A 21,708-nucleotide genomic window follows, 5' to 3' on the forward strand; every position below is an offset into this window, starting at 1 on the left:
AGACTTTTCGCTAATAAACTGCTTTCTAGCTGCATCCTGTATCTCAGGTTTTTACAATATATAAACACAGAGACGACGAAAATAGGAGAAGGCAAATAGAGATCACTTTGGCGACGCATTTACCTTCCCTTCGTCAAGGAAAAGGGTTGTGACTGCATAGCTCCACCGAGGACTAATGGGATGCAGAAATAGCTATCTGGAGATGGTGGTCCAACTCTGAATCAAATTAAAACAAAACTGCCGTTATCTCTTTTTCATCTTTACTCAGAATTGAGTATTATAAACTGTCTTTCGGTCCTTTTCCTTGACGAAGGGAAGATAAATGCGTGGCCAGTGTCGTCTATTTGCCTTCTCCTATTTTCGTCGTCTCTGTGTTTATATATTGTAAAAACCTGAGATACAGGATGCAGCCAGAAAGCAGTTTATTAGCGAAAAGTCTTAGATTTAAAATATTTTTTATTATATTTTTAATTTCAATTATTCTAATTGTTTAAAAAGTAGTAAACTTTGTATCTGGGGCTTTTCGTTGTTTTCCTCGTATTGAGAGATGTCGCTAGATTGCGTCTCAAAAGGTGGAATCATTGCATCGCGATGGTTCGCCTTAAATAGGCAGGGTTGTTGATGTTTGTTTCAGGGTTGTGACTGCATAGCTCCACCGAGGACGCATGGGATGCAGAAATAGCTATCTGGAGATGGTGGTCCAACTCTGAATCAAATTAAAACAAAACTGCCGTTATCTCGTTATCTCTTTTTAAAATACAATAATTGTAGTAGTTTTTATAATTTTCAATATCCTTAAGTAGTATTCTACACAATTCTATAGTTCTTTTGTATTTGAACAATAATAGTTTTCATGTGGTATTGATGTACGTACATATTTAATAGAGACACAGTGGGTTTCAAATTGCCTAGACACTGACCTACATTAAACTTCACTGCGTAATGAATTGATGTACTTAATTTGTCCAACATAAATTATGAGACTGCATTCTGAATTGAGTAATAGAACCAAAAACGAGTACATAATGTGGTTAATTATTAATATTGACGCTATTACAATTGGTCAGAAAGTCATCCATTTTTGAAATACCATGACAGATTTAACAAATATGTCATGTACCAGCCACATTGGAAAGCAAATATTGATAAATTCTAACATAGGGCGTCAACTGTCTGCCACCATTCTCTCCTATCCTTTGCACTGAGCTTTATTTCTGTCCAGGTTTTCCCTTCTTCTTCTTCTTCTTTTGTATAGTCATGACTCTGCTTCAGGGCCGTAACTATGAGGTTGGGGGCCCCGGGGCAAACGTGATCTGGGGACAGGGCCGCCGCTAAAGTGTTGGCCGCCCGTGTGCAACTTAATAGTTGCCGCCCCCCTTCCAACACTTTAGTCGCTTCAACATAGGTACTAGTATTTAAAGAAATGTGCAGGAGATACATAACACTAATAATTTGTAAAATTTACATATTCTATATAACAGATATTATCTAAGGCCTCGTACAAATGCAGGAGTTTATGCCGCGATTTACCAGTTTAAACGCTGGTACATCGCGTAAAACTCGCGGTTGCATGTGTACGATGTTGAGCGGTTGCATTTGTTTCTATGTTAACTTCAATCGCGGCAATTGGGTTTTTCAGGTAAACCTCGACGTCGACGTTTGCAAACCGCCCTTATGTGGATAAGCTCTTAGTCCATGTGGTGAGACCGCTTCCGTCTGAAGAAATTTCTGATTCGGTTTCTTTGCGGATTCCTATTCAAAAATTTCCCTTTTAAACAAATCTGAAGGGTGCCGGGCGGATTTTTTGGGCAGAAATTGTTCAAACAATTTTTTTAAACAAATACAGAAGATCGTCTTTTTTGCTCCCAAAAATATTTTTTTAGGTTTTTTTGTGTCATTCTAAACAAGAATCTTGTAAAAATTTATAGTTTTCGAGTTATAATAAAGTATCAGTAAAAATGCATATTTAAATTAGTATTTTTTAGGTTGCCAAATAGTTAAATTGAAGTTTAAGCATTCATTTTCAATATTCTGAAGAGAAATCGGGTCTAACTTCAATGTAGGCCGTTGTTTTTAATTTTTTACTTGTTAATTATGCGTAAAATCGCATATGGACCACGTAGATAAAAATATCTTAAAGTCCGAAGGCCGCCAGCCACGAATTAAAAAGCATTCCCGGAACTACTTTATGACTACAGCTGCAAAAAGGCAGTTCATATAATAAATAAGATTTTCTGGCATTTTTGTTTAGATTGTGTGGAATATTAGAGTTTATAGAATTTTCTGAATCTTTACTAGGTATTTAATTTTTTTAATTTATTTTCGTTTTAAAAAAAGTATTATCATCATTGACCTGCTTTTGGCCGCCCCTATAATCGGCCGCCCGTGTGCGATGCACACTTTGCACACATGGTAGCGGCGGCCCTGTCTGGGGGCTCCTACCGTGGGGTCTGGGGTTTATACCCCAGCGGAATGGGGGGAGGGTCCGGAAAAATGCTTGATATTTAACCCTTTGAAAACTCATTTTAATGCATTTCATGACTGAAGTTTCTTGTAGGTACCGACATATTGCTATTTTAGTTGACCAACACAAAAATTTTTGAAATCACCTTATTTTAAGTTAAATAGTTTTGCAAGTACCATCTTATCTGTTTTATGCAAGTACATTGTTCGGCTACAATATGGTTCCTTTCACGTACCAATATGTGGCCTGGGGTAAATCGGTTAAGACAATATAGCTGGGACGGGGGCCCATATTCCGGTTGCATTTTAGTTTTTATTTCGCCAAAATGACTAATTTTCCCAGTAACAATAATTTATATCTTTACGAAAGGTCTCGGGGCCCCGGCTTAGCCCGGGCCTCCACTTCCAATTAGGGGTCGCCAACTTCTTGAAAATTTCAAGATCTTGTCTTGATTTCAAGACAAGATCAAGACAAGAAGTAATTTCAGATTTCAAGACAAGACAAGAATTTTTATATCAATACCAAGATTTCTTGTCAAGAAAACAAAAAATCTTGAAATATCTTGACTAATAATGAAAACTATAAAACGTATTTATTTGTGAAAAAGATAACATTATTTTAACATAACATTATTTTAACATAACATATTTTAATTTATTGAACACTTTTTTTGCTAAAACGATTTACAAAAATGTAAATTAAAAATAATAATTAATGATCCTTACCTAATCTTGTTGAAACTAAAATTGAAAACTAGATTTTATTTTAAATAACAAATTTAGCACATTTTTAAATCGGAATTGACAAGCCATGAATTAAAGCAGATAATACTTCTCATGGAATCAACACCTTGGCACCAAGGAGCAGATTTCTTGGCTTTGTTATTGTTAAAGCTGCTCTTGAAAATAGCATTTCCGCAGGTACAGATGTTGCTGGCGTTCCGAGAAAATCCTTGGCGATTTTCGATAATGATGTCTTCTCCACCAATCAAGTATATTCTCAGACCAGTATATTCTGACCTAGGCTCATTTGTGTATTTTTCAATTTCATACTTCCAACTTTGTAAGTTATCATTGTCAGCGTTCTTAAATAGGTAAGTAATATCTAAATCAAATTCGTTATCTTCTTTACTCAGATTAAGTGCTGGCTCTGGTATTGGATTCTGTAGATCATTCTGGGATTTATTAAAATAGTAAGCTTTAAATATTTCTTCAAATTTTTGTACTGTCTCTAATTGTAGAAGCTTTCTCCAAGATGCAGAGGAAAATGCCTCTACTTTTTGCGGAGGATCCAAAATAAGAACTATACAGTATATCCAATTAGTTTTGTTATAGTGTTTCAGTATTTTATCTCTCGCAGCTTGAATGAAGTAAATTAATTACTCGTCGGTAGTGTCTCTATCAATTTAATTATCAAGTTAATGAGCCCAATATTTCCAGTTTGTCTAAAAGTAAGTTTACTCCAATTACCACCAATGGGAGTGTGCAATATTTTCCCCTTCGAGTATTGAAGAAAGTGTTTTAAAGCTTCTCAAATACTGACAAAATTTACTGATCAGAACCCAATCTTTATCTAATATTTTGCATTTATTTAGATTTTCGATCGGGACTCCTCCCAGTGGCCGTGTTAGCACGCAACGCAATAAAAAGGTCGCCGGGAATCAAGAAATTTCAAGATCTTGAAATTTCTTGAGTCAAAACAAGATATAAAATGTCAAGAAAACGTCAAGACAAGATTTTTTTAAATGTCTTGATTTTTTCTCAAGACAAGACAAGAAGTTGTTGTCGAGACAAGAATTCTTATCTTGTCGACCCCTACTTCCAATGGCATTTTAGGTTTTATTACGCCAAAATAACTAACTTCCTAGGTAATAATTTAAATTTGTATGTTATGGTCTCGGGGGCCCCAGCTTAGCCCCCTCAACTTTATGTTGAGGTCTAGGGTGCATCTGTAAGGTCTTTTTAAAATTGTGTCATTTGAAACTATTTCGTTGGGATCGGCTTCTAAAATACATATTTTTATTTTCCTCGTTAAAATCTATGCACGGCCGACCAAACGAGGGCCCCTGCGGGGCCCCTCTTGGCCGGGGGCCCCGGGGCACTGCCCCGGTTGCTCCAATGGTAGTTACTTGTTCCTTTAATGTGCCTCTAGTAAGTTGTCGTTCCATCGTTTTCGTGGTCTTCCCACTGATCATTTTCCTATTGGGGAACCGTCTCTCACCGTCCTTATTACTCTATTTGTTGTCATTCGGCTTATGTGGTCATTCCATTCTATTCTTCTGTTTCTTACCCAGTTATTAATGTTTTCCACCTTGCATCTCCGTCGTATATCTGTACTTTTAACTCTGTCCCATATAGTCCAGGTTTTTCCAGGTTTTCCCAATAAGATTAATTTCTTTCTCGACACTTCTTTTCCACGTTTCTACGGGTCTCCCTGGTCTTTTCTTTTCATGTGGTGTATATTCTAGGACTTGATTCGCTGTCCGTGTCAGGTCTCCTCATCCAACTCCATTTCCTTTTGCATATTGCCTTAGATATAGGTTCCTGGTTAGTTCTTGTCCATAACTCTTGGTTTGATATGCGGTTTGCCAGTAAATGTTAAGAATCTTCCTTAGTTATTTATTTATGAACACATTGATCATTGAACATTTCATTGGTCTCTTTCAGTCCAGCTTTAACAGCACAACTTGAATTATAGGGTTACATTTTGAAATCCCTTGGATTTTTTATGATTTATGATTCACAAGAGGATTCGGATGATAAACTGTTGAAACATATTTGGATACTGCTTTTTTATCAAATGTCTTCTTGAAGATAAGCCTTCTCTCCAGCTTCTTCTTGCAGTTGGCATTTTTGCAGTCCAAGACAGATGTAACTATTTCGAGCAGGGACGCATACTGCTCCCGGATAGTTATAGTTATCCATTTTCATCGAGTTTACGTCATTTAATTTAATCTTCAATTTAAACCCAATTACTGTTTGGTTTTGCCGTTATTAGCGCAAGTACTTCAAAGTTCACTGAAGATGGACTGGTAAGTCCGAAAACGTTTGTTCTGAACAACTATTGTAATCCCTTTGGATTTTTAATACATATAATTTTGAATTAAATACTTATACCAATAATTACAACAGAAGTTTTTTCCTTTGATGAAGTTTTTTAATGTTCTATAGCCAACTCACGGCAACTATCCCGATTTAGTTTATACTTGTCTTTTCTAATCTTTGTATTTCGTATTTTACAGTTCCCGACTTTATAACATCGAACGAAACTAAAAGTCAGGAAGACAGCATGGCGTTTCTGAAGAGTCTAGATGGATATGTGATGATTTTATCTGATGAAGGAGATTTCGTCTATTTATCAGATAACGTACACGAATATCTTGGAATTAATCAGGTATTTATGCATTTAATGTGACACATAACATTTGGAGTGGATACAAAGTGTATGCACATGTTTTTGTTTAAAAATATCAAAAGTGGTAGATTATGTGTAATTTTCTAATAATGCAACTTAGACAAAAATAGGATTTTGTCTCCACCGCTGGCACCACTCACGAATTAAAGATTCAGTTTAACTTCGCAATAGAGACAGCATGGCGCTTAGCAATTTTCGATTAGATATTCCGGTTATACATTTCATCCTTCCCAATTAAAACATAACGCTGGCTTCCCACGATCCGCAATATCGCGGACGGACGCGGACCAGCTCGCACCGACGCACCGTGGGAAGAGTCTCGTCCGTGGTACCACAGACACGTATGTGTTGGTGGGTGGTATCAATCGAGAGTCGTAATACCTCCTTCTCACGGTCTGAGATTCTACGGATCATCACGCACAGCCGACTACCACGGACGCCAACGCACCACAGACAGAGCTCTTCCCACAGTGCGTCGGTGTGAGCTGGTCCGCGATATTGCGGATCGTGGGAAGCCAGCGTAAGATCAAAGGTGCGGTATGTATGTATAGCTGTCTGTGGTGTTGCTAAAGTTTGTTGCAGTTGTTTATAGGAGTTTTTTGCTAAAAACATGGAATGAACGAACGAACTTATTTTTTATTTTTTAAATCTATATCAAAATGAACCAATTTTATGGAATTCGAGAGCGCCAGAGCATAAGAACAGGAACGCTATATACGATACATGGAACCGTATAAAGTATCAATGAAAGGATAGTACTTAAAGAGTTTAAAAAAGAAGTGAGCTAAATGGCGAAATCAAACACTACACAGACTGTCACAGATGTTCGCAGACCGTGGGAAAGAGGTATAATACACAGATAGCAACTATCGATGTGTCATAAAATATCACACAACAACTTGCTGAAAAAAGACTAAACATTGTTATTCTCACCAAAATTGAATGATAAATGGACCCTTTCGGTACCCTATAGGCAGAAACGCGTTAGAGAGTCGCGGACGCGATTCGTCGCGAACAAGACAGTGGAAGACTTGAGATTCTCATTAAAAATTGAATCAAGTCCTCGTCGAGTCCGCGACGTCCAAATGCGTTCATGAAGATTAAAAACAACGTAAAGAATCTGAGCTAGACTAGTCGAGTCGTGTCCGCGACTCTCTAATACGTTTCTGCCTATTTGTCCCCTAAATTCACTTTAATCAAATATAACCGTATTACTAAACATTTCGTTATGTTATGCAACATGTTTACGTTCCGCAGTCAATAGGTTTGTTCTAGCAAACAGTCAAACTAGTCAGAAACCGTCAGCAAACAGTTGGTCAGTGAGAGAACATAATACAGTCACCAGTGCTATCCCCTCTACTCGCGCTGGTCCACTACTTGCTGATGGTTTCAAACCGTTTGAAACTGATGCTAGAACAAACCTATTGTTTACTGTACTGAAATCATATTTAGAAGGAAGATAGGTACTACCGGGTCAAGTATGAAGCAGATACATCAAAAATTTACCCTATACGACCTGGAGTCCCTCAAGGTAGTATTCTGGGTCCTATATTATATTTGATATTTACACATAAAATATAATAACCTATATTTGACATACCAACAAATATAAATGTAACGACTACAACATTCGCAGACGACACGTAAAAATCCTGTAACAGCTACCGAATCTCTTCAAAGGCATATTCTTCTTCTTCTTGTGCCACTCCTATCGGAGATTGGAAATCATCAAGGCTACCCTGACCTTGTTTACAGCTGACCTAAAAAGTTCATTAGTGGTGCAGCCAAACCACTCTCTCAAATTCCGCAACCATGACATTCTTCTACGGCCTGGATTCCGTTTTCTTTCTATTTTTCCTTGCATTATATTTTGAAGTAATGCGTATTTATGACCTCTCATCAGGTGACCCAAATACTCGAGTTTTCTTCGTTTTGTCGTTAACAAAATTTCTGGGTCTCTTCCTATCCTTCGTATTATTTCAAGATTTGTGATTCTTTCAACCCAACTTATCTTCAGCATTCGACGGTAGCACCACATCTAAAAACTTTCAATATTTTGTATGTTGTTCTGTTTGAGAGTCCATGCCTCTACACCGTATAATAGCGTGTTAAATACGTATCCTCTTAGCATTCTTAAGCGTAGAGGGATGCTTATATCTCTGTTGCAGAAGAATTTTCTCATCTTTATGAAGGTGGCCCTGGCAATTTCGATACGTCTTTTTATTTCATTGTTTTGGTCTCCAGTTTCATTTATTAAAGTTCCCAAGTATTTGTAACTTGATACTTTTTCAATTTGAATGCCGTTTATACTAATATGTGCTGGTTGTGTCATGATTTTACTGAAGACTATATACTTGGTTTTTTTTTGATATTAATGTTTATGCCATAATTGTTGCAAGCAATATTTATGTTTGTAAGTAATCGTTGTAAATCTTCTACTGTTCTTGCAACTAGTACAGTGTCGTCCGCGTATCGAATATTATTTACAACCTCTCTCTTGATTACGATTCCTTCATTTGTTTGCAAAAGGGCTTCCTGGCAGATGCTTTCACTATATACATTAAATAGCAGTGGTGACAAAATGCATCCCTGTCTTACTCCTCTACGTATTTCTATTGCTTTTGATATCTCGTTTTCTATTTTGATGTTAGCTTTCTGATTCCAATATAAGTTGAGAATTATTCGCAGATCTTTATTATCTATGTCTTTTCTTTCAAGAATGTCTCGTAGCCTATCGTGACGTAGTCTGTCAAACGCTTTTTCAGAATCGATAAAACATGCATGTACTTCTTGATTAACGTCTAGGCATCTTTGTGTAAGAACATTCAAACCAAAGAGAGCTTCTCGAGTACCTAGTCCTTTTCTGAACCCCATCTGTGTATTACTAATATCTGACTCCAACTTTTGATAAACTCGGTTGTGGATGATGTTTAGAAATATCTTTAGTAGATGGCTCAGATATTGTTCGATGTTCTGAACATTCTTTTAAGAACGTTAAGAAGAAAGGCATATTAGGGACATTGAAAAGTGAACAAACAAATGGCGCATAATGATCAATGAATCAAATTCACAACATATATTTACAAAATGTCGCAAAATATCGCCTAATAAAGACAAAACTTTGACATGGAGAACCCATATATGGAAAAAGTGCCAACAGTTAAACTTAAAATTTCGTAAACATTATTGAATACTGGTCAGAACATCGAAGTTGTATATACGTAACAAACTGTTGGTATACAATACAATACTCAAACCGGTCTGGATCTATGGAATCCAGCTATGGGGTACAGCAGCAAAATCCAACCTATCCATAATCGAAAGATTACAATCTTTACGCTCTACAACAGACGTCCCATGATTCATATCAAACAAAGACATTTATTTTGATCTAGAAATACCTACGATCAGTGAAGTGATAGTTCAGTGCAGTGTTTGGTACATAAAACGCCTAGAAAACCATCCAAATGCGCCAATGCCCTGGCAATAAAATTGCTTGATAACAGTCAACAAACTCACAGACTAAAAATTAAAAATCCACTGGACCTGAATAAGTTTTCTAACTCACCGTAATGGTGTATATATTTAGATATATATTTTTATTTAGATATATACTGATTTTATTATATGTGTTTTAATTTTTTTAGATTGATTTGATGGGCCAAAATATATTCGAATATAGTCATCCATGTGATCACGAAGAAATAAAAGAAATATTGTCCGGGAAGACAAGTGAAGACGAAAATCCAAAAAAATCGCTTTTCATTAGAATGAAATGTACTCTCACTAATAAAGGAAGATCTGTAACATTAAAGTCAGCCGTCTATAAAGTAAGTAGTGGTAGGAATCTAATTAAAAATAAGGATGGCAAAAAATGTACTTGAATATCCTAAAAAAAATATAAAAAATAGGTATTTTGGCGCTACCTTATGTAACTTTGAGTATACTGCCTTCATATTTTCCATAAATCAAGCGTTTTTTTCTTTTAGATTCCTTACCGAAAGATCACAAGATATAAAGTTAGATCATGCCTTGATTGAATTTTCCCTTTTTCTTTGTGTGAGCTATTTTTTTGTGATAGGCCTATAGATCTACACCTTCTCGATCTTTCAGATTCAGAATCAGATGTTGATTCTTCTACGAGGTTCATTTCATGTCGTATACGGCACATTGAATTCTCAAGCGCCACCGAATCTTAAAAGTGTATCTGTCTTGAAGTGTAAGTGTATGTAAAAAATATCTTCTTCTATTCCCATTATGAGTTCGCCGTATTCGTCCTCCACAGCACTATTCTCTCGGTCACTTTCTCTGAGGACTATATCTATCATAGCATTTCCTATTTAAGTTTTCCATCATATAACAGCTCTTCCTCTCCATCTTCTTCCTGGCAGGTCCCATTGCAATATTCTTTTCAGCCACTTCTGCTCTGGCATTTTTTGTACATGTCCGTACCACTGCAGGGCTCTAGTTTTCACTTTTTTATAATTGAGCATTTCACTTCCATTCTGTTCCATATTTCCTCTGTTCTTATTCTATTTTCTCTGGTGATTAGTAGACATCTCATAAAAACCAATCAACTTTTTGTATTTCATTTCTTATTGTTATTATTATACTTCCGCACCATATAGGGTAATATTTAGTATTCAGCATTGTGCTCTAAAAAATCCTTTTTTTTTCGTTAGTTAGGCCGGACACTCGCTATCAGGTACATCTGACAGGTACACCTGAACAGGTAGACCTTTCCGGTGGACCTCATGGTCTGTGGCGGGAATAACTAGCCTCTCAGGCTAACTGATCCGCCACACACTATCAGGTACACAGGACTGGTCTACCTATTCAGGTGTACCTGTTAGGTTGTTCTGTATCACTCCATGGAGTGCTTTCATGGCTTGAAAGGAAATGAAATAACCAAAACAATCATCACAACAAAAGGCCTCAAACAGGGATATGATCTGTCACCTACACTTTTTAATATATAAATCGACCAGGGTTGGAAAATATGGTATAGAAAACGTGAAACGATGAGCACCAGTATTGGGACCGTGCAAGTTCGGAAAAGCGACACCTGGTTTCTACGCTCAGCAACTTTATTCGCACTTTTAATTGTATTGGCCAATTACGTCAGTCCTTGTTGCTGGATAATAATTAGGCCACAGCCCAAAAAAGTTATAAGAAGAAAAACTAAGACTGAGGTTATGTTATTACAAAGTACCTAAACAATTGTATGTAGTAAATAAAATTAATTATTAATGCAGTACTGCAAGCAAAATACAATTAATTAAATTTAATTTTATATAATATTTGCGTATCATATCAATATTGTGGAGCAACATATAATTTTTCTTCTTCAATGACGTTAGATATGAAATATACGTCAATTTGACAATTCCAATTGACAATATGAATTATTTCAGAAAGTTTCAAGATTTCTCCGATATTTACGCACGATCGTTTCTCATATCCCCTCCAAGTACACCCCTCCTTGCACACCGCCAATAGTATAAGAGAATATTATATTCACTACTTTTCACCGATGGCCAAGCCATTTTTGCACAAGAGAGGGAGGACATGGAATATATATGATAAGAAAATTAAAGGAAGAGTATGAGCTATGGGGACTCTAGATTTAGAGCTAAGATAAAGATTTGTAAGACCGAATACTTATGTATTGGATCCGAGGTTAAGTTTAGAAGAGACTATTAAGAGTTGTAAGACTTTTAGGGTCAATGATAAGCCGAGATGGTACTTGTATGAAAGATATATAAATGAAAATATCACGGGAAGAAAATCTACATTCCTTTCAATTTGTCGGTGTATCGGACTATTTTCTTCTTACTGTATTTTTCTTAACTTGGATTCTATTAAAATTTTATTCTTCTTTTGGTGCCTATTCGTTTCGAATATTGGCGATCATTGTGGCTATAATTACTTTATTAACTGATGCTTTAAATAGAGTAGTTGTTGTGGAGAACCATTTCCTCAGGTTCGTTAACCATGATATTCGTCTTCTCCCAATTCCTCGCTTTCCGAATAATTTGCCTTGAAGGATTATTTTCAGTAATCTGTATTCAATATCGTTTCTCATTATGTGTCCTTGATATTCTGGAGCGTTTTACATATCTGCTCAGATGGGGACAGGGATAGGACTAACTACAAAGATACTGGGGGTCGAAATGGGCTAAAGTAGAAGGAGCAGACACATAAAGCTTCTTTGCGAACGACAGCTCAGGTTTTGTTGGTAGCAGGTCGTGGAATCGTTAGGGGGGATGAGAGGGTTTTAGAGATGACTAACTACCATAACCAAATAAACAAAGGATACTTACACAGACTAGAGGACTTTTCTACTATTTAAAAATGGACGCCGTTTGAAATAAATCCTCTGGTTCATTACTTTTTACTTACTGGGCATATTCTGCACTTACGGGTACCAATTGGGGGGACATTCATCTTAGATTCCTCGTTTGGGCTTAATCGGGCTATCTCTATCATCAACATTGGCTTCTTTGCCATATTCCTTTTTTTCTCTACTCTAAAACTTACACAGTTGCATTAGAAATCTGGTTAATAACTTTCCAAAGGGTACCCTTTTTCCAAAGGGTGAAAGGTACATTTTCAAAAACATTTATTTTCAAGCCTCAAACTTTATTTTTTAAAACAAATTTTTAAACAGGAAATGAATGACTTTACTACAGGATAAAATATGAACCACTACAAATTTTCTTACATGACTTCAATACAAAAAAATCTTCAACTTTACCGGGCAGTGTATGTCAAAATAAGATTTGACTTACATATTTCATTTGTCATTCTGCTGTCAAATGTCTCTGCCAAAAATTACCATTGTAAAAGCAAAATATTTAAAAAAAAAATTTAAATTTTACCAACTTCTAATATCCACTTGAAATTTAATCACTCCTAGTTTACAATCAAAATAGTACTGTACCTCTTTTAAAACGACTTGTCACACTTGAACAAAGCAAACACTTTCATGTGTCAATCTACAGGTGGGTGGGGCGCAGGGCTTCTTTTAGATGAAAACAGGCTCAAGACAATGGAAACAGGACGAATTTGGGAAACAAACATCTCATTGGGACATCAATAGGGGACTCCAACACGGGAACAGGAATAAAACATCACCACACAAGGTCGGCCATCAGCTACGCAATTCATTTGTACTGCGTCGTACAACCTGTACGGAGTACCCGATTTTCACCGTAAAAATCCAATATCATGGGGTGAAATCCTCCACGAGTACTCTCAACAGGTTACAACCCTTCACACAACTTCACATAGCGACAATACAACCCTTATTACCGGCAAAGTAATGGTTTTTGATGAGCCCCACATTGCTGGCTTAACACACCAGCGAAAGGGTACCGTGGGACTAAATTGCGCTTCTCCTCGGACACCGGGTGAAACCACAGATCAAGAAAAGAATAGCGCAATTACCGAGCGATTCTGATCCTTAGAGATGCTTATTCGACGAAAACTTATTTACTTAGGACGGGTTCAAACACACAAATTTCAGGGGAAACGTTACGCAATATTCTTTTTATATTGCGAAACATTTTGAAATATTTCTAACAGGAGCGGCTTAGGATATTTTAATGAAATATAAACTCACAAAATAAATTAGAAAAATAGATATTTTTCTTGAGATAGGATATAAAATTAATGAATGCTATTAACAAAACATTGTAGCGAAAATCCATCTGCTACAATATAACTTTCTTCTTTTAATCGTACACATCATTTCTCTTTCTTTCCCCATTCTTCGTAGTGCGGTCTTGTTGGTTATCTTGTCAGTCCAGTTTTTTCTCCATCGCTTCAGTGAGTGTCCAGGATTCAATCCGTAGTATTATTTTATTTACTCCGTAAAATTTTATTGTGTTATACATATAAGAATATCGTATTAATCAAAATATATTTTTTAGGTAATTCATTGTACTGGTCACGTAGTCAAATACAAAAGTCTCGCCAACAAGGACGACGAAGAATCGACCGAAACGAAGACTTGTTTCGTAGCTGTTAATCAACCCATCCCTCATCCGTCAAATATAGAGTCTCCTCTTCCGAAGCAAACGTTTTTAACCAAGCACAGCATGGATATGAAGATTACTCATGCTGATGACGAATTGTAAGTTTTTAAGATGAGACAATGGACTAATTTTTTTTAATCAAAAAATAAAAGAAGAATTCATGATTGAAAAACTTACTTTATAGTTCAGTATATTCTCTCTAAAGTCCAATCTTGTAACGATTCTTCAATTTATTCAATTCAGTACATCAAAATACAATACTATATTTTCCCCATGTCCTGAAAAATACTCTCCAGGTAGAAACCTTCCATATTCTGGTGAATTTAATTGAAAGTTACAAGTGTTTGTACTTTCAGTCAACCATTTTCGTCTTTACATCAACGCTTCTGTGTGTTTGTGCATCGTGATGGTGATAGGTTTTTTCTTTCTCAAATCAACTCTTTCCTCTCCAAATCTTTGGGTAGAGCTGTTATTGTTTTACCGGATTGAAGAGAGTCAATTAACGATGCAGGAACCTGATGCTGTAGCTATTTTGGACGATTGCTATCTTTTGACTTACTACATAGTATTAGAGAGTAAATACAATTCTCATCTATATGAATCGATGCACAACTCCTAATTTTTTTCAGTACATACTTATTTTGTCAATAAATTTCTCGGACCTAGTTCATTCTAATATTCTTCAAAATATTTAAAACCCGTTTTAGACTTGATCAAATTCTAATGAGTTTAATTTTAGCACTCATTTGTTTACCCACATCTCAAAGGTTTCCAAGCGTTTAAGCATAGCTGCACTTAGACTTCGCAAGAGACAAATACAAAAAATAGAAATATTAAAGAAAAGATAGCTAAATAAAAAAAATAAACAAGAAAACAAAGTCCATATAAAATTTACAAAATACTTTATTTTACATAAAAGCAAATATGGCGTGACTTACCTTATCTATGTCTTTACTCAGCTTAATCTTTGTTGTACGTACGAAACAAGAGAGAAGGAAAAGACAAATAATAAAATTGTATTTTGCAAATCAAACATTATTTATTAAAACAAAAAGAAATTAAATCTGTGATCTCTTACGGTGTTACAAATAGAGATCATTTTTATCAAAAAGAAAATGAAAAGTTTTAACATAGAAAAAGTAATACCTTGTTTATTAGTCCTGAATCTTCTTGGTTGGTCTTAAGTCCAAGGCACAATTATTCACTTCACCAAATGTCGCTATACATATGAATAGATTCAATAAAAGTACATCAGGTTACTCCCATAGTTTATAGAAAAATTCAGCATTAGATTTATTTCTCAAAACAAATTGGCACTACTCGAACAAAAATATAAAAAAAATTGTTTTCTAGTTTATTAAACGGGATCAAAAATTACTAAAATAAAAGCAACTCAGTGCTTTAACTGCGATGTTGAAACTAGTAACACAAAAAATTCTACTCCTGCATAATTCCTGGATCTGACTGCATGTAAGAAAAATTTATTATACCGATATTGGTATAAGATATCGCGTTCGCCTAAAAAAAGCGGAACGCGGTGGCCTGCGGCTTGTTTAGACCATACTGGAACAAACACTTGTAACTCCAACACCAAGACTTCTGCAATAAAATTGCACAATAACTTCACTTAAAAAACGCAAACTAAAATTTCAACTCAACTCTTCAGAAACCGCTATAAGCGGTCTCTGCCCGAGGCTACAACTACAACTTGAGTTCTTGACGGCTCTAACGTAACTAACTTTCTCGATCTCCTCAAACTGCTATCTCCAAAATTCAACGCAGAAATTTACACTCCCATTCTGGCAATCATCAGATAGTTTATCCAATAAAAAGAAACCAATGTTCCTAAGAGCATCCCACTAAAAGTTGTAAATCTTCTTCTTAACCAATAAGAAAATACTCATTATCCGTAAACAAGTTTTTCGGTTCTCACCAAAATTGCTAGCTCAGCTCTAACGACTAATCTAAACTCAGAGTCACTTGAGAATTTTATCGCTACTATGGAATTTATCATATCAACATTCCGGCTCTAGTGGACAGAATTCAGTCTCAAAAAAACATTAAATTCTTTTGATAACTCGCCGAAAATAAACAAATGCTCTACTCCTGGGCAAACGGAAAACATATCGATGTGGGAACGAGGATTACGCAATACCATACGTATGTGAGAAACTTAAAAAATATTCATGTAAACATCCCACTTCATATAATTCATGAGACAATTCGCGGCTTCGGGATACGAAACTATTAGACAGAATGCTTATACCGGGGTCGTAATATAAATACCTACGGTCTTAGCACAAAAAAATTAAGGGGTGATATATCAATGACCTTCGTACCGTTACAATACCAAACGCTTATACTTTTGCCCAGAGAAGAGTATGCTGATCTAAAAGTTATAATGAAATTCTGTGAAGAAGAGGGATCTAAAGTGTACTACAGTCAACTGCTTTCTGCTAATCAACCTGAGTTACCGTCTGAGCACGATGATGTTCCAGATGATCAAAGCGATTTTTTAGAAATCAGGTTAACTTTAATCAGTAGATTGTAGCTTGAAATAAAAAAATGAATAAAAATAAAAATGTTTTGATCTGTTCAGATGAAGAACCAAATCAGTCCCCATTTTGATTAAATAAAAAATAACTAACTAGGAAATAAAAATAAAAATCATAACGTTATTCCTATTAAGAAAAAGTACATTTAGAATTAAATTATAAAAATATTTAACTAAAACGGAAAAAAAGCGTAGGATTTTCATGGGTTTAAATTTTGTTTTCTTTCTCCTGATAATTGTAGTTTTTGGACTTTTGCCTTTTCCCCTGTATCCGTCAATTGTGTGTCGGTATCTGAATTTTCAAGCACTAGAGTTTTATTATATGATTGACAAATAAGTATTCAGCTTACAAAAGTAACCAACCAAAAGAAATTAAAAGCGTTTAGAGGGTATCTTAAATTAAAAATTAAAAAGTTAGGTTATGTAATGTATTCTTTTGTGTAGAAGTGATGTTTTATTTCAAAGTTTTTAAACTTACCAAGTTTTATTTCATGGTCAACTCTAATTACGATAGCAACAATTATACTTTGGTTCGTTTATATATTCATGTACATATTACACAGAACAGAAATTTTTAATTTTAAACCTTTTTTTTTCTGTTTCAGTATGAAAGAAGTGTTGGGATACGATTCTGAAGACTTATTGGGAAAATCTGCATACGATTTTCATCACACCATGGATATTGATTCAATAATATCATCATATAAGTGTTGTAAGTATACCTGTTTGTTGACAAATTCATTATTTTGATAGTTGAAAGGCTTTACTGTTGAAAATATTGTAGAACTGTAAGGGTTTTATAGAAAAAAATAAAAAAACGTGAACAATCTGGTAAGAAGCAGTTGTTTATAATGTCCAACAGCATGATAATAATTGACAATATGACTTTCATATTTAAAAATATGAACTGAGAAAACTTCTAACTAAAATTTGAAGTAAAAATGGATGTGACGCTGTCAATAGAAGATCTAGATTGATAGAAGATCATATTCACCAATCAGCTTGAGAAAATACAGATAAATTAACTTTAAATACAAAAGTAATCGCATATTCTAAAGCAATTAGGGAACTTAGATATAACATCAAAAAAATGATGTCTCCAATTAGTGCCCTTCATGATAATCCTTGGTTGAAGAATACCAGTGACTGAAAAAAACTCAGATGAAGATGGGAGCAACCATTTAATTCACGGTTACCGTCACCGTGAGCGATTCATCAATCTGAACCGTTACACGGCTGACTTTAACTCAAATCGTCGAAGCCCGATTGGTTTTCGCTAGATCAACACTTCAGCTTGAACCAGTGAGTCTTTTTAGATCAGTACTCCGTAAGACTCCCGTTTAGCTCCAACTCACTGCTTGGAGCCAGGTTGGCCACCAGGACCCGATGAGTTATTTGCCAGATCAGTTCTCCAGATTGAAATAACTTTCTGTTGCCTCGATCTCTATTTTATATAATTCCGACGGACCATCTCCTAGCATTCTCGTCGGTAGTGGTGAGAACTCTGGTGGGACGGCGCGCGTTCAGTGTCCACTGGCGAGCCGAATGCGCGAGCTAGAGGCTCTACCGTTACAATACAAAAAATAGCTATGGGATAAGGGCTCCATCGAGACGTGTGAATGGAAACCTTAGATCAAGTCGTCAAGAGTTTTGTAAACAACCAAACATCGAGTCCATCCAAATATTAAATATTTTTTTTATGTCTTACCGTAGGTACACAGTGAACTTAACTAGTGTGAAGTAGGCTCTGGACACTTTATTGTAGACGTTGCTTAGTCGGTGTATAATGATGGGTCAGCTCGATTAAAACAAAACAACAAAAGAAGGAAAGGAAAAAGAACAACGATTCTTCACACAAAAAATTGGGCGCCATTATTTATTTAAAGGTTTGAATCCCAAAAAGAAAAACGGGAAATGGGATACACATGGTACAAAAAGAAGGACTAAACGAAATGTTGTTATGAAGCTATTTCCTTGTAGCATTTTTATGATTAACTATTTAGATGAAAAAATAAGCCACAATTAAATTGAAAAAATAATTTTATTAACGTTTCGACGCCCAAATCGGGTGTCTTTGTCAAAATACAAAATACTACTAATTAAACAAAAATGTTGTTGCTAAGTAAAAAAATTCTTCTAATAAAAAAAGATGAAGTTTTTCAATCCTAATAGCAACATTAATAATATTGAAAATATTAAAAATATTACTAAAAGATTTTTAAATTGAAAAACTTATTGGTACATTTTCCTGGTGACACCTCCAAGGCTTCTACAATTTGCAAGCCAAATGGATGCTGCAGTGAAGACAAAGGGAAGGAATTCTACACTATGAATTCACATCCCCGTCTGCAGCTTGGTAAAGTTCCAACGGAAAATGCACCGAGTTAAAAAATGGTATACATTTTTATTTTATAGTCTTATTACTCCGTAGAGTAACTAGGTGCATTTTCCGTTGGAACTTTACCAAGCTGCAGACGGAGATGTGAATTGCATAGTGTAGAATTCCTTCCCTTTGTCTTCACTGCAGCATCCATTTGGCTTGCAAATTGTAGAAGCCTTGAAGGTGTCACCAGGAAAATGTACCAATAAGTTTTTCAATTTAAAAATCTTTTAGTAATATTTTTAATATTTTCAATATTATTAATGTTGCTATTAGGATTGGAAAACTTCATCTTTCAATTGCCAGATGACGCTAGTCACCTAGCCTATTTGTTTCAGTTGCAATGTGTGGGAAAAGCTCTCGGTGCTAGTCAGTTAGGATATGGAGAACAAGCCTGCGCTCTCTCCGATGAGATTCCAATAAGAATCGAAAATCGCGATTCAGAGGGCTGGATTGTACTCCGTATTCTAATTGAAAAGTAAGATTGTTTTGCCTTCGCATTGCAACTGAATAAAAATGGTATACATTTTTATTTTATAGTCGTATTACTCCGTAGAGTAACTAGGTGCATCTTCCGTTGGAACTTTACCAAGCTGCAGACGGGGATGTGAATTGCATAGTGTAGAATTCCTTCCCTTTGTCTTCACTGCAGCATCCATTTGGCTTGCAAATTGTAGAAGCCTTGGAGGTGTCACCAGGAAAATGTACCAATAAGTTTTTCAATTTAAAAATCTTTTAGTAACATTTTTAATATTTTCAGTATTATTAATGTTGCTATTATGATTGAAAAACTTCATCTTTCAATTGCCAGATGACGCTAGTCACCTAGCCTATTTGTTTCAGTTGCAATGTGTGGGAAAAGCTCTCGGTGCTAGTCAGTTAGGATATGGAGAACAAGCCTGCGCTCTCTCCAATGAGATTCCAATAAGAATCGAAAATCGCGATTCAGAGGGCTGGATTGCACTCCGTATTCTAATTGAAAAGTAAGATTGTTTTGCCTTCGCATTGCAACTGAATAAAAATGGTATACATTTTTATTCTTCTAATAATTTATTTAATCTGACTCATTTATATTGGCAATTCAGACATATATTTACATTTTAAAGTAGAAGACTTTAAAATGATATTGCCAATATTTATGAGTTGCGTTCCTGGGACGACTTTATTGAAAAATAGTTCATTCGATTACATGAAATCAACTCCAACTCAAGAATATCCGTCACAAAAAAATCATAGCATGTGATCTCTCTTTAAAAAGAACCAAATGCAACGATGACAGTAAAATTCTCGCGTATGAATAATTTACTATGGAATCTCTAACGCGAGAATTTTACTGTCATCGTTGCATTTGGTTGTCTTTTTAAAGACAGATCACATGCTATGATGTTTTTGTGACGGATATTCTTGAGTTGAGATTGATTTCATGTAATCGAATGAACTATCTTTCAGTAAAGTCGTCCCAGGAACGCAACTCATAAATATTGGCAATATCATTTTAAAGTCTTCTACTTTAAAATCTATAATATATGTCTGAATTGCCAATATAAATGAGTCAGATTAAATAAATTATTAGAAGAATTTTTTTACTTAGCAACAACATTTTTGTTTAATTAGTAGTATTTTGTATTTTGACAACTACACCCGATTTGGGCGTCGAAACGTTAATAAAATTATTTTTTCAATTTAATTGTGGCTTATTTCCCGTCTAAATAGTTAATGACTAAACGAAAGACCGGTATGAATGTCACAACGAAATGAAAATGTTAGCAATATATGAACGGTTTTAAATAAATCTTACACAGGTGTAAACAAAGCACAAATAACATTAAAATTCAAAATTATAAAATTCACTGCATAGTATTTACCCTAAACAAATAGGTTTTAACTTTCTCTAAATCCTCTTTGTAACGGATTAACTGTACATTGAAATAAATAGCATACATAAGAAAATTTAGCAAAATACATAAAGAGAACCAAAAAAATTAGTATTTAGTTATGAATGAATGAACATATCGATAAGACCATGCAGAAAGCGATACTACTCTCAACGTCCAGATGCGTAAAAAGTTTTTTGGCAGATACTCCGGCGTACCAAGTCACCTAGGCTCGATAACATGGAAATAGTCCCACCAGAGCTCAATCATTTGGGTACCGTAGGTATCTGGGAGTCAATTTTCCCCATTGAGGGAGTGTGAGCCGAACGGCTAAATCTGATAATAAAATATGTTGTTTGAGTGTTAAAAATATTGCTCTTGAATTTAAAAAATATTGTCGTAATTAAAAATGATATTTGGTTAAGAACCAAATTGGAATTGAGGGCCTCGGTTCAAATTGGAACCCTATCTTATGGTATTCAATAGTAACAATTAGATTTGGATCGACAGAGAAGCGAGAAATACAAATACAAAGCGAGAATAATGTCGCGCATGTCAGATATAAGTAGAGAATACGGACTTGAGCTCAATACGAAAAAAAAAGTACATGGTAGTCAGTAAGCGCGAAATATTAAATACACAGCTTTTGGTTCACCAACAACTAATTGACAGGGTCGACAGCTACACATACCTTGGTACCAACATAAACAGTCAGTGGGGCCACTCAAGTGAAATAAAACAACGCATAGGAAAAGCGAGATCAGCGTTCATAATGATGAAGTCTCTTTTCGTAAGCCACGATTTACCTCTTGCTCCCAAAATCTCTATCATCAGATGCTATGTATTTTCTACATTAATATACGGAGTAGAGGCTGGACACTTTCCGAGGCTTCGTTGAGAAAACTCGATGCATTCGAGATGTGGTGTTACAGACGCATTTTGAGAATTTCGTGGGTGGATCGTGTGACTAATGTTGAGGTTCT

At 35.4% G+C, this 21,708-nt stretch overlaps 1 protein-coding gene across 4 annotated transcripts in view; it reads left to right on the forward strand.

The window, feature by feature from the left end:
* LOC114349416 (hypoxia-inducible factor 1-alpha) overlaps positions 1-21,708 on the forward strand; it is a 356,521-nt gene that overhangs the window by 140,938 nt on the left and 193,875 nt on the right. For all 4 annotated transcript variants that reach the window (XM_028299786.2, XM_028299789.2, XM_028299787.2 and 1 more), the window contains exons 3-6: positions 5,706-5,857; positions 9,526-9,708; positions 13,813-14,015; positions 17,077-17,183. In XM_028299786.2, the coding sequence (XP_028155587.1) occupies positions 5,706-5,857; positions 9,526-9,708; positions 13,813-14,015; positions 17,077-17,183 (645 nt within the window). The remainder of the gene's footprint in view (positions 1-5,705; positions 5,858-9,525; positions 9,709-13,812; positions 14,016-17,076; positions 17,184-21,708) is intronic.

Source organism: Diabrotica virgifera, chromosome 1 (assembly GCF_917563875.1).
Source record: "Diabrotica virgifera virgifera chromosome 1, PGI_DIABVI_V3a".
Lineage (NCBI taxonomy): Eukaryota > Metazoa > Arthropoda > Insecta > Coleoptera > Chrysomelidae > Diabrotica > Diabrotica virgifera.